Source organism: Dendrobates tinctorius, unplaced genomic scaffold (assembly GCF_039654945.1).
Source record: "Dendrobates tinctorius isolate UK_male_01 unplaced genomic scaffold, ASM3965494v1 ptg000059l, whole genome shotgun sequence".
Taxonomy (NCBI): domain Eukaryota; kingdom Metazoa; phylum Chordata; class Amphibia; order Anura; family Dendrobatidae; genus Dendrobates; species Dendrobates tinctorius.
This window is the reverse complement of record NW_027361727.1, coordinates 6,319,190-6,346,467: the sequence shown is the minus strand read 5'-3', so window position 1 is coordinate 6,346,467 and position 27,278 is coordinate 6,319,190. Positions and strand designations below refer to the sequence as shown.

The following is a 27,278-nucleotide window of genomic DNA, read 5'->3' as shown; positions in this document are numbered from 1 at the left end:
CTGGTCACAGTGATGGCACAGTCTTTCCTCCCTGGGCTTGTAGCTCTGCCTGTGTCGGCCGGATTCGATGACCAGACTGTGGGCACTGAGTCTATACCGGCTCAGGATCTTGCGGTCTATGTATGATGGGTATATGGGCACGGGACTATGGGATGGAGAATAATTATAATTTGCTATAACTAACCACAGTTAGCTACTATACCCGGGCAGCGCCGGGCTCTTCAGCATGTGTATATATATATATATATATATATATATATATATATATATATATATACACACACACACGACAGGAGGAGTGGTACTGTGCAGTGTATATATCCAGGACAGGAGGAGTGGTACTGTGCACTGTATATATACAGGACAGGAGGAGTGGTGCTGTGCAGTGTGTATATATACAGGACAGGAGGAGTGGTGCTGTGCAGTGTGTATATATACAGGACAGGAGGAGTGGTACTGTGCAGTGTGTATATATACAGGACAGGAGGAGTGGTACTGTGCAGTGTGTATATATACAGGAGCAGTGGCATTGTGCAGTGTACATATACAGGACAGGAGGAGTGGTACTGTGCAGTGTGTGTATATATACAGGAGGAGTGGTACTGTGCAGTGTGTATATATACAGGAGCAGTGGCATTGTGCAGTGTATATATACAGGACAGGAGGAGTGGTGCTGTGCAGTGTATATATACAGGACAGGAGGAGTGGTGCTGTGCAGTGTATATATACAGGACAGGAGGAGTGGTGCTGTGCAGTGTATATATACAGGACAGGAGGAGTGGTGCTGTGCAGTGTATATATACAGGACAGGAGGAGTGGTACTGTACAGTGTATATATATATACAGGACAGGAGGAGTGGTGCTGTGTAGTGTATATATACAGGACAGGAGGAGTGGTGCTGTGCAGTGTATATATACAGGACAGGAGGAGTGGTGCTGTGCAGTGTATATATACAGGACAGGAGGAGTGGTGCTGTGCAGTGTATATATACAGGACAGGAGGAGTGGTACTGTACAGTGTATATATATATACAGGACAGGAGGAGTGGTGCTGTGTAGTGTATATATACAGGACAGGAGGAGTGGTGCTGTGCAGTGTATATATATAGGACAGGAGGAGTGGTGCTGTGCAGTGTATATATACAGGACAGGAGGAGTGGTGCTGTGCAGTGTATATATACAGGACAGGAGGAGTGGTGCTGTGCAGTGTATATATACAGGACAGGAGGAGTGGTGCTGTGCAGTGTATATATACAGGACAGGAGGAGTGGTGCTGTGCAGTGTATATATACAGGACAGGAGGAGTGGTACTGTACAGTGTATATATATACAGGACAGGAGGAGTGGTGCTGTGTAGTGTATATATACAGGACAGGAGGAGTGGTACTGTACAGTGTATATATATATACAGGACAGGAGGAGTGGTACTGTGCAGTGTATATATACAGGACAGGAGGAGTGGTGCTGTGTAGTGTATATATACAGGACAGGAGGAGTGGTGCTGTGTAGTGTATATATACAGGACAGGAGGAGTGGTGCTGTACAGTGTATATATATATACAGGACAGGAGGAGTGGTGCTGTGTAGTGTATATATACAGGACAGGAGGAGTGGTGCTGTGTAGTGTATATATACAGGACAGGAGGAGTGGTACTGTACAGTGTATATATATACAGGACAGGAGGAGTGGTGCTGTGTAGTGTATATATACAGGACAGGAGGAGTGGTGCTGTGTAGTGTATATATATATATACAGGACAGGAGGAGTGGTACTGTACAGTGTATATATATATACAGGACAGGAGGAGTGGTACTGTACAGTGTATATATATATACAGGACAGGAGGAGTGGTGCTGTGTAGTGTGTGTATATACAGGACAGGAGGAGTGGTACTGTGTAGTGTGTATATACAGGACAGGAGGAGTGGTACTGTGCAGTGTATATATACAGGACAGGAGGAGTGGTGCTGTGTAGTGTGTATATACAGGACAGGAGGAGTGGTACTGTGCAGTGTATATATACAGGAGGAGTGGTACTGTGCAGTGTATATATACAGGAGGAGTGGTACTGTGCAGTGTGTGTGTGTGTATATATATATATATATATATATATATATATATATGACAGGAGGAGTGGTACTGAATCCGATGATTACAAGGGAGGTTTATAGAATACTTTTCTATGTGAAGCATCATCTGCAGATGGTCGCACTTGTTTTTTTCCTTTTTTTTTTTATAATTAAATTTTTACTTTTTATTCACGTGGAAAGAATTTGTGAGTTTAAATAACAGAATCGTCAGTCAATCACTTTCATGAAAGGATAACACTTAACTTTTTACCTTTAATAATGCCCTTGTTTGTCAGGAATTGTGCTCTGTGGCGCTCGCATTGTTCTCCAAGGTCTCTGAAGCGTTCACATCCTTTACACCAGATTACAACAGCTCAAAAATCATTATGACTTGAAGGAACGCTATAAAGGAGAGCGGGGAGCGCTCACTGGCCGAGGTGGGGGAGGGAATGGGTACTGTCAGTACATCTACCACCGGCACGATCCCCGGCGCGGCAGGCGCACCGTCTATAATGCAGTCATGGACGCTGAACCATTCATTATAAGTAATTACAAGAAAAGCAGAATCTCTCCTGGCAGCTCCATCTCTGCTTTCTTGTAAACCATCCGTATCTAAGCCCAGAGATAGGGGGCAGTAGCCAAATGGGTGCAGAGTCGCTGTGCACAGGAGAGTAGCTGTTGTGCGCGCCATGGAAGCTCTGTTATCATGGCCCATGCACCCAAGTGGCCTGAGGACCATTAATTCCACATAAGAATACCACCAGGTAAATGACTAGTTATTTGGGATGTTCAAGGGCCTCAGTAGGTGCAAGCTTTGGTTTTGACCCAAACAAAATCCCAGGCAACCCCTTTAAGGGAATGTGTCATCAGAAAATGATTTATTGTTTAAATCAGGTTTTTAATTTACTGTATATGTATTTTTTTAAGAAATGGTCAGGCTTTTTTCATATCACAATCTATATTATTAAAATGAAAATCTCCGACTTCCTTTTTGGGCGCTTGGACATTAGCAGCAATAGACTTATAGAATTCAGACCCAAGTGTAACATTGTAAAACAAAGCTTTCTTCCCGTAGACAATACAACGTCAGCTCGAGGAAACTGAAGAAAAGCAGCGAGCCCTTGACGTACAAGGCATCAAACTGGAGAAGGCTTTTAGAGGAGAAACAGGTAAAAAAAAATTTTAACATGGTATGTTATCTCCTTCAGGTCAGGAACATGGGTGAGAGGAAAGAAGATGGCCCACGATATACAATATGGGGGATGCAAGTGGCCGTGCCAACCTGGAGCAGAACAACACTACTTGCATAACCTCCATATCATGGCGCTGATAAGGTGGAATAGCCTTGACCAGACCGGATAATACAAAAGGATATCCAAAAATTCAGCCCATTAGGGACTTGTCAGACTAGCCAACCATTGTGCGCTGAACCAGGAGGTCATTGTTATACAAACAGGGGATATGAGATGAAAAAAAAAGAATAAATATTATATATATATTCGCTGGTAACAACACTAGTATCACAACTATCCCTTCCACCCCAAATGTCCTCCCAGGGGAACCCAGCCCAATACAGATCCAAAGTAATGGCAGCGCTCCCAGGAGATGAGACCTCTGAGCTTTCTAATAAAGCGCAATCATATAGTAATTATATTAGGATTATTGGCCACCTCCGTATCGCCTTCCCACTGATGTCTTCCCTATAATTAGCACAGATTATCTATGTATATTCACAATGAACTCTTGACCTGAGTGAAGCCAAATCCGAAATATTAAACGCCGTGATCTAATTAGATAAATGATTAATAACGTTCAGATTTGTTACGTCACATTTAAATGACCCATTAACAAATCAATTAATTATATTCATGCTGTGACTGTCAGAAAAATATAATTTATGACTTCCAGATATGATAACCCTGAGACACAGCAGAACCCCTGGACACATGGCCCCAGATACATAACAATGTCTCCAGGTGCACGATGTCTACCCCCTCGATCTGGAAGAAATTCACAACTAAAACCTCCTGATCCATAACAACAACCCCAGAATATATATTATAAAGTTCCCCAGATACCTGAAAATCACCCTGATATATGATAATACCTGTGGTACATAATACACCGCGTACATGATAACGACCTGCTGATCCATCAGGACACCCAAGATATACAGTTGTGTGTAGAATAATGCCAGTCTAGCATCACTAATGTGTTTAATTACTGTTTTTGGCAGAAAAGACCATACAACATGGAAAATAATTCATGACTAGGTGTAGGCGAGTAATGGGCAACCGACAGAATAGACAGTCGTGACGTGCACTCTGCTAATTGGGTGTAATTGACTCATTTGATGAAAGGGGGGTGTCCTAATTAATTAGCAGTGCGGAGTTCAATTAGTGAGGGTCAAGTATGGCCCTTAGTTAAAAAAGGAGGGCAGCAGATGTTGTCCTTGCTCTTTTTTAGCCCTGGCTCAGTGAGTAATATGGGTCGTTCCAGATATTGTACCAAAGGAGAACGAGCGTTGATGGAGGAGGGGAAAGAAAATATTTGGTTGCTCAGCTAAAAAGATTTCCAATGTTTTAACATGGTAGGAAAAGAAATAGTACCATCAGCATAGATCATAGAATAACAAGAATGCCAGAAAAGCATCCACTGGTCGGCTCCGGGGAGATCCAAGAAGATCTGCTGTCACCTGTGAGTCCTGCAACCATTAGAAGGAGCCAAAGTATTTGCAAGAAACCCTGTAAAGTACCATTGCTGGAAAAAAAAAACCACATGTGGAAAAGGTTACAGTTTGCCAAAGAACACATTGACTGGACTAAAGAGAAGTGGCGCAAAGGCTGCAGAGCGTTTGTGAGACGACCCACAAACGCTGAATTCAGGCTACAGCACAGTGTGAAGACTGCAAGACCTGGATGTGCTCGCAGAACGGATTGGGAATAATGTCTCCTATTATGGAGATGGGCCTATTTATCACATACCAGGCACCACGGACCAGTTTGTAGATATCAAAATACTGGAAGAGGTCATGTTGCCTTATTCTCTTGGTATGGGTGTTGTAGTAGGACAGTAAGGGTGTGTGCGCACGCTGCAGATTAGGTGCGGATTTGGCCTCGCGGATTTTGTAAAATCCGCAGGTAAATCTGCAGGTCAAAAGACCTGCGGTTTTTCATCTCAATGGAGGAGATGGCAAACCGCAGCGGAATCCGCAGAAAGAATTGACATGTCAATTCTTTCTGCGGTTTCAAAACCGCAGAAAAGCCGCGCGGAAAAATCCGCACCGTCTGGACTGCGGTTTTTAATTCCCATAGGGAATAATGGTACTGTACACCGCAGCAAAAACTGCTGCGGACCCGCAGCGGCCAAATCCGCTGCGGAACTGCAGCAGAATCCGCAGCGTGTGCACACAACCTAACCCTTAGCACACCAGCAAGTGGGAAATATCCTGGTTCCAGACCAACAAAATTGATGTTTTGAAGTGGCCATCTCAATCCGAGTGAGAATGTGTAGAATGACCTAAGAAGGCAAAGTCCAGTCAGCTTGGGCTGGAATATCTGTTCGCAGGTGTCAGCTATTAGCTAATTCCCTCTTCAGCGTGAAAGGGGACCCGAACTCTAGTGCCACCTGTAGCAATCCTAAAAGTCAATATCGACCTTCTAACCAGCCTTGCCATATGACTTAAGATAAAAGCCAAACCAGAATCTCAATTTGCAGACAGTGTTTCAGGGTCTTGCCCCTCATCAGTGCAAAGTATAAATCTGATTTGGCTAACTGAGAGGCGTCTGACCGGGATCTAAGGGGTAACTGTTCTCCTTAGGGAGAGTCCCATGCCAGGCCTGGCATGTTAGAGTGGGGAGACTTATATACACTGTGCATGCTCCTCTGGGAAATTAAATATGCAAATTGCCTCTTCATAGAGGAAGAGGACCTGAACTCTAGCGCCGCCTATTGAAAGTAGCAATCCTAAAAGTCAATACCGACTCTTTAATGAACCTTGCCATATGACTTAGGATAAAAGCCAAACCAGAATCTCATATTACTACTTCCAATAGCTGGCACTAGAGTTCAAGTCCTCTTCCTCTATGAAAAGGCAATTTGCATATTTAATTTCTCAGAGGAGCATGCATGGCATATAAGTCTCTTCACTCCGATAACCTCCTGTATTGGAACAAAATATTGGCAACAATCTCTCCAATAACAGCCTAATACATAACAACTCCGCGATATATAACAGCCGGACACATAAGAACCCCCGATACATAACAGCCTGATACATGATAAACCCCCCAATACATAACAGCCTGATACATGATAAACCCCCCGATACATAACAGCCTGATACATGATAAACCCCCCCGATAGCCAGCAGCAGCCTGACAGATAAGCACCCCAATATATAACAGCCCGACACATGATAAGAACCCCCCGATACATAACAGCCTGATACATGATAAACCCCCCCGATAGCCAGCAGCAGCCTGACAGATAAGCACCCCAATATATAACAGCCCGACACATGATAAGAACCCCCCGATACATAACAGCAGCCTGATACATGATAAACCCCCCGATAAATAACAGCCTGATACATGATAAACCCCCCGATAGCCAGCAGCAGCCTGACAGATAAGCACCCCGATATATAACAGCCTGATACAAAACAGCCTGATACATTAAAACACCCCCGATACAACAGCCTGATACATTATAACACCCCCCGATACAACAGCCTGATACATTATAACACCCCCCGATACATAACAGCCTGATACATTATAACAGCAGCCTGATACATAACAAACCCATGATATATAACAGCCTGACACATGATAAGAACCCCCTGATACATAGCAGCAGCCTGACACATAAGCACCCTGATATATAACAGCCAGTTCCATGACAAACCCCCCGATACTCAACAGCAGCCTGACACATAAGCACCCCGATATATAACAGCCTGATATATTATAACACCCCACGATACATAACAACCTGACACATTATAAGACCCCCGATACATAACAGCCTCATACATTATAACACCCCCGATACATAACAGCCTGACACATTATAACACCCCCGATACATAATAGCCTCATACATTATAACACCCCCGATACATAACAGCCTCATACATTATAACACCCCCGATACATAACAGCCTCATACATTATAACACCCCCGATACATAACAGCCTGATACATGATAAGAACCCCCGATACATAACAGCCTGATACATGATAAACCCCCCGATAGCCAACAGCAGCCTGACACATAAACACCCCGATATATAACAGCCCGATACATTATAACACCCCCGACACAAAACAGCCTGATACATTATAACAGCAGCCTGATACATAACAAACCTGTGATATATAACAGCCTGACACATGATAAGAACCCCCCCGATACATAGCAGCAGCCTGACACATATGCACCCCGATATATAAAAGCCTGATACATTATAACACCCCCTGATACATAACAGCAACCCTTTGATAGTCAAGAATAATCTATAGAAATATAGCCCTGAATTTCATGATCACAAGTAATATGGTATCTACAACTCTTAGGTACATGGTAAGTTGGATAGATGGACAGAGAAGCCAGATTAGCAAGATAGATGGATTATCTTTGTATTCTTTCTCTATGGATACTAATTGACAATTCCCTCAGCCCTGAGCTGTTACATTCTCCACTACCCCCCACTATAAATAGCAGTAATGTCATTTCCACCATTAAGGCCTCTTTGAGCTGATTGGGACGCAGCAGATTATTTGGCTAATTGTGAAATGTGTCTTTTCAGGCAGACATAAGAGCCGAGTTTCGCTGATAAATGAGAGTAATATGTATTAACCGGCCAATTAACCCATTACAGGCGACATTTGTTCTTAGTGGTGTCGTCGTTCTGGCGTGGTTCATCGTCAGACGAGTTAACGAATGGTTTAATTTTGCTACAGAGGTTACAAATCTGATTTCTGCTGCTGTACTTGACATTAAAATGATATGAATAAGTTGGAATTTTAGACATTTCTTCTCCTCTGAGGTCATGATGACACAACTGATTATCTATATCCGGCATCACGGTGTCGCTACATATGACCATGAGCCCTGATCTTTGGAGCTGGCAATCTAAAGCCAGTATGATATGACGTTATTGCTTTTTCCCTGTCCCACTGCTTAGACCACACAGATCGATGCCAAGTTGCACTAGACATTTTGTCAAAAAGATTGAGGCAGAACGCACTGATTTTCTTCCTTCAGTCGTTGCATGGAGTATTGTTTGAGCCCAAAAAAGCATGTAGGGTGGTCATATTCCAGTGCTGTATAGGGCTGTTATATGGGCACTGTGTGCTGGAATTATTTGGATGTACAATTATTTTCTTGCCTTGTTTAGAAAGACAGAGAATGCCTAGAGACTTGCACTATTCATATGGGTTTTGGATTTTCCCTAAAAGATTATGTTCTTAATGTCGGTTATGTAGGGGTCACATATCCATCTTCAAATCCTCTATATAAAGATTACCTGAAATTTTTACTTTTTTTTTTTTTACATGGTGTAAATGCCGCTGTTCTCCTGAATCCACCGGTGTTTTTCTTTTTTTCCTGCGCCTCTCCGTTCCTGAGATATGGACCCTTCTTTCCTGTATATGAATCTAGTCTTGTTTTACCAAGTGGGCGTGGTTCCCAAGAACACACCCACAGAGAAGAGTTGAGGACCTTGCCCACTTGGCTAACTAAACTAAATTTACGTACAAGGAAGATGGGGCCATATCTCAGGAATGGAGAGGCGCAGGAAAGAAAGAAAAACATCTCCGGATTCAGGACAACAGCGGCATTTACACCTGAATTTTCTTTTTTGTTTTTTATTCATTTTTTTTTTTTTTTTTTTTTTTACACACTGTACATAGTTATGGCAAGTGACAAGTCCTATTTATTGAAGACTTATGCAGCCATCCATCCATCCATTCAATCTTTATCTGGATGCAGAGGCTGCCTCACCTTATAAAATGCAGGTCAGTGGGGATTCCTAGTTCTCCTGATGTTTGTGTTTCCGGAGAGGAGGCTGCTGCCTTCAGATGGAGATTTAATGGAGAGGCGGCCATTTTTGGGCAGTGATTGAAGTTTATGAGAGCAATGAAAATGGATATTAAGAGGGATTAGTGATCACCGCCTCACCTGTTGGCACAGAGGTCAGGGGGGCCAGAGATGGTATCTCAACCTATCTGATGCTTATGTTATGCTTTTTCTTTTAATTAGTTAATATACATTTTTCAGCCTCGAATAAACAGCTTCGTTGACCCCTGAGGAAACATTGAGCCACAATAAGTAGAAATAGAACGATCCAAATTTCCCATAAAGGAGCGGAATTAGGAAGCAAAAAAAATATTAATGTAGATCTCAGTAGAAAAGTATATATTGAATTCTGCCTATAATTGCATTTTGTTGCAGTGCAGCGAGCTCTCATCCCCGCTTACTCCAGAACATGGCGGGGCTCTGGCTGTTATTTAGCAGTTATCACTCGGCTATGACAAGGGTTAAGATCCCTCTTATGGCTGTCATGTATAATAAGGCCGGCGGCTCAGTCATTGTCCTGCGCTTATTAAATCAGCCTCGTTTCATCTGTAGTGATACATTTCAAATTGCTCTGTAAGTAATGTTAAGATAATTAGAAAATTATCGCGGCTGAGAATAACGAAGCGAGGAGACGGGGCTCCGAACACAACTTCTCCATAACATTTATGTCGTTTCGCCTCTAATAATTATGGTAGCGAGGAATGAAAAGATCCTTTTGTGGCCGCCGACATCCATTCAGCAGGCGGACGAATTAGCCGAGAACATCCGTGGGTGAGACAAAATGCAATAAAGTCCTAAAGAGAAGATGAGCTGCTCACAATGGGCCGGAATTATGGACGAGTCTCTCGGAATCATCTCCAAATCCTGTTTTCTGAGAGGGACATGGAGGCCATTTTATGGCTTTATTTCATTTGGTTATTTATTTTATGTTTTTATTATTACTAAAATACAAATCTTTAAATAAACCCTATATATATATATATATATATTTTACACTTCGTATTATTAAAGCTGAGTTCACACCATATTCTTCTTCCCACTCAAAACTTGTGGAACTTTTATCCGCTGCAAAAACGATGAAGAAAAATGCCAATAAAGAGACTTCGCTTTGGAAAACTTGGCGGGTACGCCAACATCTAGAAGATACCCTAAAGGAGGTCAAGCAAATACCAAAGTTTTCTTTATTGAAGTCAAAGGATGCGTTGGAAGCATGTCTGAAAAAAAAAAAGGAAAAAAAAACTTTTTCAACTAGGGTATTTAGGCAGAAGCAAAGGAAAAAAAATGCTGAGTGCAGGTGAACGTTGCGTTAACCCAGCCAAATGTTTCTGCTCTGGCCATTGACAAACGTACCATGAAGGTAATCAGAGTCATCAGTGCAATTTCTGTATTAGAGCCCCCGTACCCCACCAATACTAGGGAGCACATGATCCTGCACCCAGTGCTGTGCCCCTAAGAGCAACCAATGCAGGGGCCCAAGAGGAGAGGGGGTTAATCCTTGGTTGGCTAAATACCAAGTCCGATTACTCCAGAACTTATGGGTCTAGCACGTTTACCCCTGGCCAGGATCCTTTTGATCTTTGCAGTGGGACCCTTTCTCTTCCGGTATATCCCTGCTTCCAGTTTTGTAAAAATGCATAATAAGGTACCAAGTTACCATACTTTTTGGATGATCGGACCGCAGATTAAAAAGGTAATTTTTTCATTTTTTTTTGTTTTTTTTTTTTTTGTTTTTTTGCACCATCAGTAAATTTTAGTTTAATGTCGACCTTTCCTCCCATCACCTGACGGAACAAGATGAAAAAGAAAAAAGCAAATGACTGGGACATGCGCATACTAAACCGTTTATCATGGCAGTAAACACATTTCATGCAAACTGCATGTAAAACAGCCGCCTAACGCAGAGCGAAGCCGCGTAACCGGCGTTCTCCCTTCTTCATTTCTCTAACAGATTCAGACGCACAGGATGAGACCCGGCTCCTGCACGACTGGTTCCAGCTCGCCCTAGAAAAGAGTAAATTGAATCGTTACGAGTCTGAGCTCTTATCCGTGTAAGTTCGGTGGCGCTCGCCATCAGGATGCACAATGAATCCTTAGGGATAGGCTGGCGGGGGAGGGGGAAACATGGGAACCTATTAATTTTGGCCATCCGCACAGGTGTATATTGTCTTTCCACCGCATGCAGATCTTATTACCGCACTAAATTGAAGCTTTAACTCCTCGCATAGATTCTGCTCATTAGCATAGCGAGAGGGAAAGAAATAATATGCAACGCAAACAGCTACAATCGCTTCTTTCCACTTCACCCGCAGACGGAGAAGCCAGAGAAATAAATATTTTATTTATTTTTCCTTTAAATCCGGAGGCTACAAAAACAGATTTGTAATCTCGGGCACAGCACGACTAATGAGAATGAGACAGTGCTCCCATTTAATGTTCACACAGCAATAAGTGCACGGTTAGGCGCCACACGTCCACTTACATTAACCAAGTTATGTGTTACCCCAGACTGTAGCATTTTAATTAGTGGGGGCTGTGTAGTGTCTTTTATTATTCCTCTTAAGGTACGTTCACACTAACATATTTTTGATCCATGTGCAGTTCCTGTGCGCAAAACAACAGCAGCACAGACACTGACCAATTCTAGCTTATGTGTTAGTGCACCTGGGTGACTTGCCATATAGATCTCAGATCCAAGTGGAAAAATTGCACTACTCTGATCCATTTTAAGTAAAAAGTAAAAAGGCCAGCTCCTGCACCAGTCCGCTATGCAGACGAGCACACGGAGCCACTTATGTCCGCAATTTGCAGATGTGATTTTTTTTTTTTTTTTTTTTTTTTTTTTTTTTTATATTACACCAGTCTAATTTTACAGAACTGTAATACTGCACCCATAGATGATTCCCCTATAAACTTATAATGAGTGCCACACTGAACACCATATCGCAGCACAAAGTGTGCCCACGCCTCCACTGTATAGAGCCTCAGAGTGGTCGTATGCGACCATACTACCTTCAGAACATTGCCAAATGTCCTCATAAGACATGCTGAGACAGACAAAACCCCATTGATCCCACCATTAACAGACTCTCGTGCCGCTGTTAATCTTTGGTACCTTTTTTACTTTTATTTTTAAATAAGGAAACTGGTGAACACTATTCCTGAGATAATAGGAAGTATGAACCTGAAAAAAACAACAACTATAGATTAGTGTGATTTACTTTTTTAATTCAGATCACATTAGGAAAAATAAATAAAACTGCAAAAAAAATAATTTAACCAGAAGACCTGATTTAAAAATAGGTCACTTTGTATATGATCCTTTAAAGTAATAACTCATGCCTGATCATGTCCTACACACAGATGGTTCGTTACTATGTAGTACACTCTTCCTGTAGGACAGGCTCAGGATGGGTTTCAGTTTCTGGATGGAAAGAAGAATCTTTCCACCTTGAATATGATGTAGATATGAAGCAAGTTAATTCTCATTCATTAATGACACAGTTGTGATCCATTCTTGTGCTTTCCACAGAGCTAGAGAGTTAGAGCTGGAGGATCAACAGGGACGACTAGAACAAAAACTGCGAGAGAAGATGATGATTAACTGTAAGTTTATATATATTGTGTGTCTAGTTGCAAAACTGAAATCTCCCACATGTGCCTGCTTGTTCAGTGTCTGCACAGCGCTTGTCATGTTATACAGTCATCTGATACAGTAACAGAGTTTATATATATCTCACTGATATAGCGCCATTAATTCCACAGCTGTTTACAGGCATTATCAGCACTGTCCCCAATGTTCCCTATCAGTATGTTGGCTGCCTTGTATTATAGGAGCTCAACTGAAGTGACAGTCCCCAATTCATCAAGACTGGCACTTTGTTCACCAGACCTGACGAAGGAAGTGTAGTTTTCATAAAGTTGCCCAAGCTATCTGGGACTGGTGTAAAAAGTCACAAAATTGTTAATAATGAGGGGCAACCAGCAGAATAGTGAGTGCAGCTCTGAAGTATAATACAGGATGTAACTCAGGATCAGTACAGGATAAGTAGTGTATATAGAGTGACTGCACCAGCAGAATAGTGAGTGCAGCTCTGGGGTATAATACAGGATGTAACTCAGGATCAGTAATGTAATGAATGTACACAGTGACTGCACCAGCAGAATAGTGAGTGCAGCTCTGGGGTATAATACAGGATGTAACTCAGGATCAGTAATGTAATGAATGTACACAGTGACTGCACCAGCAGAATAGTGAGTGCAGCTCTGGAGTATAATACAGGATGTAACTCAGGATCAGTACAGGATAAGTAGCGTATATACACAGTGAGTGCACCAGCAGAATAGTGAGTGCAGCTCTGGGGTATAATACAGGATGTAACTCAGGATGAGTAATGTATGTACACAGTAACTGTACCAGCAGAATAGTGAGTGCAGCTCTGGCATATAATATATATATATATATATATATATATATATATATGTATATATACACACAGTACAGACCAAAAGTTTGGACACACCTTCTCATTCAAAGAGTTTTCTTTATTTTCATGACTATGAAAATTGTAGATTCTCTCTGAAGGCATCAAAACTATGAATTAGCACATGTGGAATTATATAATTAACAAAAAAGTGTGAAAAAACTGAAAATATGTCTTATATTCTAGGTTCTTCAAAGTAGCCACCTTTTGCTTTGATTACTGCTTTGCACACTCTTGGCATTCTCTTGATGAGCTTCGAGAGGTAGTCACCGGAAATGGTTTTCACCTCACAGGTGTGCCCTGTCAGGTTTAATAAGTGGGATTTCTTGCCTTATAACTGGGGTTGGGACCATCAGTTGTGTTGTGCAGAAGTCTGGTGGATACACAGGTGATAGTCCTACTGAATAGACTGTTAGAATTTCTATTATGGCAAGAAAAAAGCAGCTGAGTAAAGAAAAACGAGTGGCCATCATTACTTTAAGAAATTAAGGTCCGTCAGTCCGAAAAATTGGGAAAACTTTGAAAGTGTCCCCAAGTGCAGTGGCAAAAACCATCAAGCGCTACAAAGAAACTGGCTCACATGAGGACCGCCCCAGGAAAGGAAGACCAAGAGTCACCTCTGCCGCGGAGGATAAGTTCATCCTAGTCACCAGCCTCAGAAATCACAGGTTAACAGCAGCTCAGATTAGAGACCAGCTCAATGCCACACAGAGTTCTAGCAGCAGACACATCTCTACAACAACTGTTAAGAGGAGACTTTGTGCAGCAGGCCTTCATGGTAAAATAGCTGCTAGGAAACCACTGCTAAGGACAGGCCACAAGCAGAAGAGACTTGTTTGGGCTAAAGAACACAAGGAATGGACATTAGACCAGTGGAAATCTGTGCTTTGGTCTGATGAGTCCAAATTTGAGATCTTTGGTTCCAACCACCGTGTCTTTGTGCGACGCAGAAAAGGTGAACGGATGGACTCTACGTGCCTGGTTCCCTCCATGAAGCATGGAGGAGGAGCTGTGATGGTGTGGGGTTGCTTTGCTGGTGACACTGTTGAGGAGTTATTCAAAATTGAAGGCATACTGAACCAGCATGGCTACCACAGCATCTTGCAGCGGCATGCTATTCCATCCGGTTTGCGTTTAGTTGGACCATCATTTATTTTTCAACAGGACAATGGCCTCAAACACACCTCCAGGCTGTGTAAGGGCTATTTGACCAAGAAGGAGAGTGATGGGGTGCTACGCCAGATGACCTGGCCTCCACAGTCACCAGACCTGAACCCAATCGAGATGGTTTGGGGTGAGCTGGACCACAGAGTGAAGGCAAAAGGGCCAACAAGTGCTAAGCATCTCTGGGAACTCCTTCAAGACTGTTGGAAGTCCATTTCCGGTGACTACCTCGTGAAGCTCATCCACAGAATGCCAAGAGTGTGCAAAGCAGTAATCAAAGCAAAAGGTGGCTACTCAGAAGAACCTAGAATATAAGACATATTTTCAGTTGTTTCACACTCTTTTGTTAATTATATAATTCCACATGTGGTAATTCATAGTTTTGATGCCTTCAGAGTGAATCTACAATTTTCATAGTCATGAAAATAAAGAACACTTTGAATGAGAAGGTGTGTGTGATATATATATATATATATATATATATATATATATACACAACCAACCCCTGGCAAATTATGTAATCACCAGCCTTGGAGGATGTTCATTCAGTTGTTTAATTTTGTTGGAAAAAAAGCAGATCACAGACACGGCACAAAACTGAAGTCATTTCACATGCCAATTTTCTGGCTTTGAGAAACAGTAAAAGAAATCAAGAACAAAAAATGTGGTAGTCTGTAGTGGTTACTTTTTTATACCAATCATAGGGGAAAAATTATGGAATCATGAAAAACAAACCAACATAAAAACACTCCAACACATCACTAGCATTTTGTTGCACCACCTCTGGCTTTTCTAACAGCTTGTAGTCTCTGAGGCATGGACTCAATGAGTGTCACAGTACTCTTCATCAATCTGGCTCCAACTTTCTCTGATTGCTGTTGTCAGATCAGCTTTGAAGGTTGGAGCCTTGTCATGGACAATTTTCTTCAACTTCCACCAAAGATTTTCAATTGAATTGAGATCCGGACTATTTGCAGGCCATGACATTTACCTTGTGTCTTTTTTGAAGGAATGTTTTTGCTCTATGGCAGGATGCATTATCATCTTGAAAAATGATTTCATCTCCCCAAACATCCTTTCAATTGATGGGATAAGAAAAGTGTCCAAAATATCAACATAAACTTGTGCATTTATTGAAGATGTAATGACAGCCATCTCTCCCGTGCCTTTACCGGACATGCAGCCCCATATCATCAATGACTGTGGAAATTTGCATGTTCTCTTCAGGCAGTCATCCTTATAAATCACATTGGAAAGGCACCAAACAAAAGTTCCAGCATCATCACCTTGCCCAATGCAGATTTGCGATTCATCACTGAATATGACTTTCATCCAGTCACCCACAGTCCATGATTGCTTTTCCTTAGCCCATTGTAACCTTGTTTTTTCTGTTTAGGTGTTAATGATGGCTTTCTTTTAGCTTTTCTGTATGTAAATCCTATTTCCTTTAGGCGGTTTCTTACAGTTCGATCACAGACATTGACTCCAGTTTCCTCCCATTCGTTCCTCATTTGTTTGGTTGTGCATTTCCTGTTTAGGATACATATTGCTTTAAGTTTCCGGTCTTGACGCTTTGATGTCTTCCTTGGTCTACCAGTATGTTTGCCTTTAACAACCTTCCCATGTTTGTATTTGGTCTAGATTTTAGACACAGCTGACTGTGAACAACCAACATCTTTGCAACATTGCGTGATGATTTACCCTCTTTTAAGTGTTTGATAATCCTCTCCTTTGTTTCAATTGACATCTCTGGTGTTGGAGCCATGATTCATGTCAGTCCACTTGGTGCAACAGCTCTCCAAGGTGTGATCTCTCCTTTTTAGATGTAGACTAACGAGCAGATCTAATTTGATGCAGGTGTTAGTTTTGGGAATGAAAACTTACAGGATGATTCCATAATTTTTTCCCTCAGAATTGAGTTATTCCATAATTTTTTTCCTATGCATGGTTTAAAAAAAACAACCATTACTGACTACCACATTTTTTGTTCTTGATTTCTTTTAGTGTTTCTTAAAACCAGAAAGTTGCAATTTGAATTGACTTCAGCTTTGTGCCATGTCTGTGATCTGCTTTTTTTCTGCTAAATTAAACAACTGAATGAACATCCTCCAAGGCCGGTGATTCCATAATTTTTGCCAGGGGTTGTACACGTAGATAGGATAGCCCCCTTCTACTGATCTCTGAATTAACCCCTTCATGACCCAGCCTATTTTGACCTTAAAGGGGTTGTCCAGGCTTTTCACATAATCTCAGTGCATATCTGGGCTGCAGAATGCTGACAATAAGTAATTTACCTTCTGTGGCAGGTCTGCACGGTTTCCAAGATATGATCTCTTGCTTCTAAGAAAAACGTCCAGGGGGTGTGTGTTCTGGCATTGAAATAAGAACTGGTCATTTCCTCCTACTCTACTAAAAACATGCCCTCTATAGCAACAACCCCACCCTCCATAGCAACAGGCCCTCCCCGTCCACATGAACAAGCCTATCCCTCCTCACACAGTAACAAATCCTCCCCCTATAGCAGCCTCAGTGCAGAGACCAGGACCACGCAGCTGCTCCTCCCCCAGACACACGCTGAACAGTGATCTGTGGAAAGTGAAACTAGTGAGGAGGAAACGACCAGTTCTCATTTCAATGCCAGAACACACCCCCCCTGGACGTTTTTCATAGAAGCAAGAGATCATATCTTGGAAACTGTGCAAACTGCCCACAGAAGGTAAATTACTCATTGTCAACATTCTGCAGCCCAGATATGCACTGAGATTATGTGAAAAGCCCGGACAACCCCTTTAATGACCTGGCCATTTTTTGCAATTCTGACCAGTGTCCCTTTATGCGGTAATAACTCTGGAACGCTTCAACGGATCCTAGCGATTCTGAGACTGTTTTTTCGTGACATATTGGGCTTCATGTTAGTGGTAAATTTTAGGTCAATAAGTTTTGCGTTTATTTGTGGGGAAAAAACGGAAATTTGGTGAAAATTTTGCAATTTTGAATTTTTATTCTATTAAACCAGAGAGTTATGTGACACAAAATAGATAATAAATAACATTTCCCATGTCTACTTTATATCAGCACAATTTTGGAAACAAAAATTATTTTTGTTAGGAATAGAGTTGAGCGATACCATCCGATACTTCAAAGTATCGTATCGGATGGTATCGGCCGATCTTTAAAAAAAGTATCGGTATCGCCGATTCCGATACCGGAAGTCCCATTCAAGTCTATGGGACTTCCGGTATCGGAATAAGAAAAACCCTTTCCTGCCCTTGTACAGCCTCTCTGGGGTCTGTACGGGCCTTTCGGGGGGCTGTGCCGGCCTGCCAGGGGGTCTGTGCAGGCTCCGGTGGTCTGTGCCGGCCTGCCGGTGGTCTGTGCAGGCTCCGGGGGGCTGTGCCGGCCTGCCGGGGGGCTGTGCCGGCCTGCCGGGGGGCTGTGCCGGCCTGCCGGGGGGCTGTGCCGGCCTGCCAGGGGGTCTGTGCAGGCTCCGGTGGTCTGTGCCGGCCTGCCGGTGGTCTGTGCAGGCTCCGGGGGGCTGTGCCGGCCTGCCGGGGGGCTGTGCAGGCTCCGGGGGTCTGTGCAGGCATCGTCCGATGGGACTACAAGTCCCATCGGGCGATGCCTGCTACCATGACAGTGATTGACACATTAGCCAATGATGGGACAGTAGTAGTCCCATCATCCGGTTAATGTGTTAAATGTAAAAAAAAAAAAAAAAAAAAAATTACATGCTACATTCATACTACATACTACATACATGCTACATTCATACTACATACTACATACATGCTACATTCATACTACATGCAACATACATACTACATATATACTACATGCATGCTACATATATACTACATGCATGCTACATATATACTACATGCATGCTACATACATACTACATATATACTACATGCATGCTACATACATACTACATGCTACATGCATGCTACATACATACTACATACATGCTACATATATACTACATACATACTACATATATACTACATGCATGCTACATATATACTACATGCATGCTACATACATACTACATATATACTACATGCATGCTACATACATACTACATGCTACATGCATGCTACATACATACTACATACATGCTACATATATACTACATACATACTACATATATACTACATGCATGCTACATATATACTACATGCATGCTACATACATACTACATATATACTACATGCATGCTACATACATACTACATGCTACATGCATGCTACATACATACTACATACATGCTACATATATACTACATACATACTACATATATACTACATACATACCACATACATACTACATGCATGCTACATATATACTACATGCATGCTACATACATACTACATATATACTACATGCATGCTACATACATACTACATGCTACATGCATGCTACATACATACTACATACATGCTACATATATACTACATACATACTACATATATACTACATGCATGCTACATATATACTACATACATACTACATATATACTACATGCATGCTACATATATACTACATACATACTACATATATACTACATACATGCTACATACATACTACATATATACTACATGCATGCTACATATATACTACATGCTACATACATACCACATACATACTACATACATGCTACATATATACTACATGCATGCTACATACATGCTACATATATGCTACATGCATGCTACATACATACTACATGCTACATGCATGCTACATACATACTACATACATACTACATGCTACATACATACCACATATATACTACATACATACAATACATTCATACAATACATACATAGACATACAGTACATATAACATAGAGTAACATACTTACCAATACTTGTCACATTGTTCCCCGAAGCCATTGTCTTTTCCGGGATAAATATTAACATAACAAACCACAAAAATACTCACCCACGATCCGAAGCAGTCCACGAGTGTGTCCCACGACGATCTTGGGTAGAGAACTGCAGCATCAGCTGATGCTGCCGTTCTCTACGGGCTGCAGGAATCCAATGACGGAAGGTAGGTATCCTTCCGCACTGTATTCCTCCGCCACTTAAAAAAAAAAAAAAGTCCCTAGTCTCACTTTATGCCATTGCTGTGTGGGAATTTCCCACACAGCAATGGCATAAAGTGAGACTAGGGACTTTTTTTTTTTTAAGTGGCGGAGGAATACAGTGCGGAAGGATACCTACCTTCCGTCATTGGATTCCTGCAGCCCGTAGAGAACGGCAGCATCATCTGATGCTGCAGTTCTCTACCCAAGATCGTCGTGGGACACACTCGTGGACTGCTTCGGATCGTGGGTGAGTATTTTTGTGGTTTGTTATGTTAATATTTATCCCGGAAAAGACAATGGCTTCGGGGAACAATGTGACAAGTATTGGTAAGTATGTTACTCTATGTTATATGTACTGTATGTCTATGTATGTATTGTATGAATGTATTGTATGTATGTAGTATATATGTGGTATGTATGTAGCATGTAGTATGTATGTAGCATGCATGTAGTATGTATGTAGCATGCATGTAGTATATATGTAGTATGTATGTAGCATGTAGTATGTAGCATGCATGTAGTATATATGTAGTATGTATGTAGCATGTAGTATGTATGTAGCATGCATGTAGTATATATGTAGTATGTATGTAGCATGTAGTATGTATGTAGCATGCATGTAGTATATATGTAGTATGTATGTAGCATGTAGTATGTATGTAGTATTTTTTTTTTTTTTTTTTTTAACATTTAACACATTAGCCGGATGATGGGACTACTACTGTCCCATCATTGGCTAATGTGTCAATCACTGTCATGGTAGCAGGCATCGCCCGATGGGACTTGTAGTCCCATCGGACGATGCTTGCACAGACCCCCGGACATCAGCACAGCCCCCCGGCAGGCCGGCACAGCCCCCCGGCAGGCCGGTACAGACCCCCACAGGGTGCACAGCCCCCCGGCAGGCCGGCACAGCCCCCCGGCAGGCCGGCAGAGACCCCGGGCAGTCCACACAGCCCCCCGGCAGGCCGGCACAGCCCCCCGGCAGGCCGGCAGAGACCCCCGGAAGGCCCGAAATGACGGCGCATCATGATGCGCACACACCGCGCATCATGATGACGTCAGGCCGTCAATCAACTGAACTTCCGATTCCGATGCCGAATTCCGATATTGAAAAAATATCGGAAGTCGGTATCGGAATTCCGATACAGCAAGTATCGGAATGCTCAACACTAGTTAGGAAGTTATAAGGGTTAAAAGTTGACCAGGGATTTCTCATTTTTACAACAAAATTTACAAAACTATTTATATGGCAGAAAATACCTAAAAGTGACACCATTCTAAAAACTGCACCCCTCAAGCTACTCAAAACTACATTCAAGAAGATTATTAACCCTTCAGGTGCTTCACAGGAACTAAAGCAGCGTGGATGGAAAAAAATGGACATTTTAATTTTTCCAACAAAAATTTTCTTATAGCATCAATTTTTTTCATTTTCACATGGGCAACAGGATAAAATGGATCCTAAAATTTATTGGGCAATTTCTCCTGAGTACACCAATACCTCATATGTGGTCACAAACCACTGTTTAGGTGCACGGCAGGGCTCAGAAGGGAAGGAGCGCCATTTAACTTTTTGAATGGAAAATTAGCTCCAATCGTTAGCGTACACCATGTCGCGTTTGGAGAGCCCCTGTGTGCCTAAATATTGGAGGACCCCCACAAGTGACCCCATTTTGGAAACTAGACCCCCCAAGGAACTTATCTAGATGTGTGGTGAGCACTTTGAACCCCCAAGTGCTTCACAGAAGTTTATAACGCAGATCAGTGAAAATAAAAAAATCATTTTTGAGGGAAAAAAAAATGATTTTTTTGCCCGCTATTTGTTATTTTCACAAGGCTAACAGGATAAATTGGACCCCAAAAGTTGTTGTCCAGTTTGTCCTGAGTACGCTGGAACCCCATATGTGGGGGGGGGACCACTGTTTGGGCACACGTTGGGGCTCGGAAAGGAAGTAGTGACGTTTTGAAATGCCGACTTGATGGAATGGTCTGCGGGTGTCATGTTTACATTTGCAGAGCATGTGATGTACCTAAACAGTGGAAACCCCCCACAAGTGACCCCATTTTGGAAACTAGAACCCCCCTAGGAACTTGGAGTACAGAAATAGCACAAATTAAATGTTCAGTTAAAACATCATTTTATTAATCAAAAAAGTATTAAAACAATTCAATTATATGTACAAACTGATAAACCTCCATTGCGGATCACATAAAAAGGCTATATACTCCTATAAACCACACAATTATCTAACATTTAATTTGTGCTATTTCTGTGCTCCTTTTTCTGGATTTATGGCGAGACAGACGGGTTTATATTGTAGTTATTGGTACCTATAAGAATTTTGGATCTTATTTGATTATATTATACCCCTAAGAAACTTATCTAGATGTGTGGTGAGCACTTTGAACCCCCAAGTGCTTCACAAAAGTTTATAATGCAGAGCCGTGAAAATAAAAAATCATTTTTTTTCCACAAAAATATTTTTTTTAGCCACCAATTTTTTATTTTCCCAAGGGTAAAAGGAGAAATTAGACCCCCAAAGTTGTTGTGCAATTTTTCCTGAGTACGCTGATACCCCATATGTGGGGGTAAACCACTGTTTAGGCACACGTCAGGGCTCGGAATGGAGGGAGCACTGTTTGACTTTTTGAACGCAAAATTGGCTGGAATAAATGGTGGCGCCATGTCGCATTTGAAGACCTCGTGATGTGCCTAAACAGTGGAAACCCCTCAGCTCTAACTCCAACCCTAACCCCAACACACCCCTAATCCCTACTCTAACCCCAACCACAAGCCTAACCGTAATCCCAACCCCAACCCACCCCAACCCTAATCTTAACCCTAATTCTAACCCTAATTCCAACCCTAACCCTAATCCCAACCCTAATTGTAACCCTAATTTCAACCCTAACCCTAATGGAAAAATAAAAATATTTTCTTTATTTTATTATTTGTGCTTACCTATGGGGGTGATAAAGGGGGGGTGCATTTACTTTTTTTTTTTATTTTGATCACTGTGAGAGTTTATCACAGTGATCAAAATGAAAAAATGAATCTGCAGCGCGACGGGTGCACTGCGCATGCGCACGCCATGATCCAGGACGGCGCGACCCTGGGACTGCCAAAGGGACTTTGGAGGCACCGTGGAGTGTGAGAGGGAGATATCAGAAGGTGGGGGGAGCGGAGGGAAGGGGAGGGGGAGCAGATGATGGCGGCGGCCGATCGATGCCATTAGTCGGTGGCGGCGGCCGATCGCCCCCGCCAGTCGGTGTGGGGGGGGTGGTCGCATCTCGGTCTCCAGCCATGGCAGATGCTATTGCAGCATTGGCCCATGGCTGGATTGTAATATTTCACCAGATTTCATTGGTGAAATATTACAAATCGCTGATTGGCTGTTTCACTTTTAACAACCAATCAGAGTGATCGTAGGCACGTGGGAGCTAAGCCACTCCCCCCTGGGGTTAACTACAAAGGGTCCTCTGTGTGCGGGTCGGGTGACCTTTTAGTGACCTCGGTCACCGGACCCGCAGGGGGGCTTTCAATTCATGACGCCTACGTGGCGTCAAAGGTCGGGAAGGGGTTAAGAAGCCTTTTGCTGTGTATTCCTCTACGGTTTTACTTCTTGTTGACACCTTTAATTTATCTCACATCAGCGGCACTCAAAGATGAGAAAGACGTTGCAGAGGAAGAAGAGATATTTGCAGAGATGATGAGAGTTATCGAGCAGAGGGATCAACTTGTGACTCGCATTGAAGAACAAAGACTCCGGGAAAACTCAGAGGAAAAAAATATGTTGGAGATTCCCCTCCCCAAAGACTGCCAGCTGCAGATGACCACCATCAACAGGAGGTTCAATTAAAGATCTGCCATTCAGGTCACAACAAGCCAGAAAATGTTGCATTGTGGTCTGTGCTGCAAAAGATCTGCTGATACGTTGTGTATTCCTCATTGGGCAGGGAACAATATGGACTTTGTCACTGTATAGAGAATAATGTGGCTTTACTGATCGGTGCTCACCCTGTATATTTGGATCTATGAACTATGTATCTTATGCTGACGGTTTCATGGCTTAGGAAAGAGGGGGGAAATATTTATTTATTTAAATCTTCACGGACCAAAGACCAAGAACCATAAAGAGCTTTAAATCAGAGTTTGGATGATTGCTATTGGATGCCACTGGATGACGACTATTGCTGGGGTTCAGGTCAGGGCAGCTATAATAGTGTTTACCTTTGCCAGTGTCCGCTACTGGTTTTTGGTGTGGACTTTGGCGTATTATTAGAAATATTGGGCTTCCTGCAGTTTATTATGAAGTCCTGTGAATCCCATACATGCCTTTTGTATATAGATATATATATCTGCACATACTATAAAAAAAACACTATAAAAGTAAAATATTCATAGCGACACTATCACTTTTGCAAACCAAGAAATGGATTATGTAAAAACAGCCCTAAAGGGAACATCTTCATTCGTTTTCAAACACCCTGATAAGAAAGTTTGCAGACTCAAGTTTCAGATTTTTCTCTTGCGAGTGTCTCTCCCAGTAATATAGGCTGGTTGTGAGGTCTGTGTGTATCCATAGTGCTGCTGCCTTCATTAGTTCATATATCAGCACAGCTTCTATCCTGCACTTATTTCCCCTTAGCGTTTTCCTTCATATCTGTAGCCTTTTCTTTCTCTCACATCCCTGAAACTGTCGTTACTTTCCCCACCTCCTTTCTCATTTTAAGGATGTGTATAGATCAGGGTTTCCCAACTCCAGTCCTCAAGGCACACCAACAGATCATGTTTTCAGGATTTCCTTAGTATTGCTCAGGTGATAATTGCTTCACCTGTGCAATACAAAGGAAATCCTGAAAACATGATCTGTTGGTGTGCCTTGAGGACTGGAGTTGGGAAACCCTGGTATAGATAACTCTCTCCTCTTTGCTGCTTTTTCTAAAGCTTTGTTTTACACGTCCAACATTTACAGTCTAAGAAGGCATATTGTGTTCAGGACAGGAGACCCTTGGTTAGATGGAACATCACATTTCATGCTGAGAACTTGAATGTCGGACCTGTGAAACGGACCAAAAACTGGTAGAAGGGAAGAGGAAGCAGAGAGATTTTAGAACTGAGCAGGAGCTCTGACAAATTTATGACATTTTTACATAGGACTTACTGACTTTGCTGCAAAAAAAAAAAGTAAGAACATTTTTAATGGAGACAAGTTTAGAAAGTTGTTTCACTTTAAATTTAGGAAGCAAATTAACAATAAAGAAGCATTCTGCATGAAGGTGTATGTGACCAATGTATTACCCTGCTGTGCTGAGGAGGAGGTGGGGAGGTTACCGGACTATCCTCAAGAAGCTCTTGTGGCATGGAGCTCGTCTTCTCTCCATTTTCCTGCACGGTTATGCCAAGATGGCGTCTTAGGAAGTGAAGTTATATCTGTTCACACTGTATTTTTGGGCATTTTTATAGAAGAGAATAATATGCTGCGAGCGTAAAATGTTTTCTCGTATGAACATGCTGCATTACAGGTTCGCTCTCTATATATACAGTGATGCATATTTCCCATAGGAACGGTACTAGTGGTAGCATTTCATAATGTGTTCAGTATGAGGTTCCTGCACCATTCCCAACTCAATGTGTGAATGGTGCCTACATGATTACAGTTGTGGCCAAAAGTATTGACACCCCTGCAATTCTGTCAGATAATACTCAGTTTCTTCCTGAAAATGATTGCAAACACAAATTCTTTGGTATTATCTTCATTTAATTTGTCTTAAATGAAAAAACACAAAAAGAATTGTCCTAAAGCCAAATTGGATATAATTCCACACCAAACATAAAAAAGAGGGTGGACAAAAGTATTGGCACTGTTCGAAAAATCATGTGATGCTTCTCTAATTTGTGTAATTAACAGCACCTGTAACTTACCTGTGGCAGCTAACAGGTGTTGGCAATAACTAAATCACACTTGCAGCCAGTTGACATGGATTAAAGTCGACTCAACCTCTGTCCTGTGTCCTTGTGTGTACCACATTGAGCATGGAGAAAAGAAAGAAGACCAAAGAACTGTCTGAGGACTTGAGAAACCAAATTGTGAGGAAGCATGAGCAATCTCAAGGCTACAAGTCCATCTCCAAAGACCTGAATGTTCCTGTGTCTACCGTGCTGAGTGTCATCAAGAAGTTTAAAGCCCATGGCACTGTGGCTAACCTCCCTAGATGTGGACGGAAAAGAAAAATTGACAAGAGATTTCAACGCAAGATTGTGCGGATGTTCGATAAAGAACCTCGACTAACATCCAAACAAGTTCAAGCTGCCCTGCAGTCCGAGGGTACAACAGTTTCAAACCGTACTATCTGTCGGCGTCTGAATGAAAAGGGACTGTATGGTAGGAGACCCAGGAAGACCCCACTTCTTACCCCGAGACATAAAAAAGCCAGGCTGGAGTTTGCCAAAACTTACCTGAAAAAGCCTAAAACGTTTTGGAAGAATGTTCTCTGGTCAGATGAGGCAAAAGTAGAGCTTTTTGGGCAAAGGCATCAACATAGAGTTTACAGGAGAAAAAAGAGGCATTCAAAGAAAAGAACACGGTCCCTACAGTCAAACATGGCGGAGGTTCCCTGATGTTTTGGGGTTTGCTTTGCTGCCTCTGGCACTGGACTGCTTGACCGTGTGCATGGCATTATGAAGTCTGAAGACTACCAACAAATTTTGCAGCATAATGTAGGGCCCAGTGTGAGAAAGCTGGGTCTCCCTCAGAGGTCATGGGTCTTCCAGCAGGACAATGACCCAAAACACACTTCAAAAAGCACTAGAAAATGGTTTGAGAGAAAGCACTGGAGACTTCTAAGATGGCCAGCAATGAGTCTAGACCTGAATCCCATAGAATACATGTGGAGAGATCTAAAAATGGCAGTTTGGAGAAGGCACCCTTCAAGTATCAGGGACCTGGAGCAGTTTGCCAAAGAAGAATGGTCTAAAATTCCAGCAGAGCATTGTAAGAAACTCATTGATGGTTACCGGAAGCGGTTGGTCGCAGTTATTTTGGCTAAAGGTTGTGCAACCAATATTAGGCTGAGGATGCCAATACTTTTGTCTGGCCCATTTTTGGAGTTTTGTGTGAAATGATCAATGTTTTGCTTCATTCTCTTTTGTGTTTTTTCATTTAAGACAAATTAAATGAAGATAATAATACCAAAGAATTTGTGTTTGCAATCATTTTCAGGAAGAAACTGAGTATTATCTGACAGAATTGCAGGGGTGTCAATACTTTTGGCCACAACTGTAAATAGAAAACAGGAGGACCGCAGCTTGGTCCTCAGCTATAACTAGCAGGATGCAATTTATTCATAACCTCACCCTCCAAAGACAGCACAGTTTTAAAAA

General features: G+C 42.2%; 1 protein-coding gene across 3 annotated transcripts in view; it reads left to right on the top strand.

The window, feature by feature from the left end:
• MICAL2 (microtubule associated monooxygenase, calponin and LIM domain containing 2) overlaps positions 1–24,627 on the top strand; it is a 318,733-nt gene extending 294,106 nt beyond the window's left edge. For all 3 annotated transcript variants that reach the window (XM_073578364.1, XM_073578366.1, XM_073578365.1), the window contains 4 exons: positions 3,145–3,238; positions 11,102–11,201; positions 12,683–12,756; positions 23,549–24,627. In XM_073578364.1, coding sequence (XP_073434465.1) covers positions 3,145–3,238; positions 11,102–11,201; positions 12,683–12,756; positions 23,549–23,754 — 474 coding nt within the window. In that variant the 3' untranslated portion in view covers positions 23,755–24,627. The remainder of the gene's footprint in view (positions 1–3,144; positions 3,239–11,101; positions 11,202–12,682; positions 12,757–23,548) is intronic.
• The last annotated feature ends 2,651 nt before the right edge of the window (positions 24,628–27,278 follow it).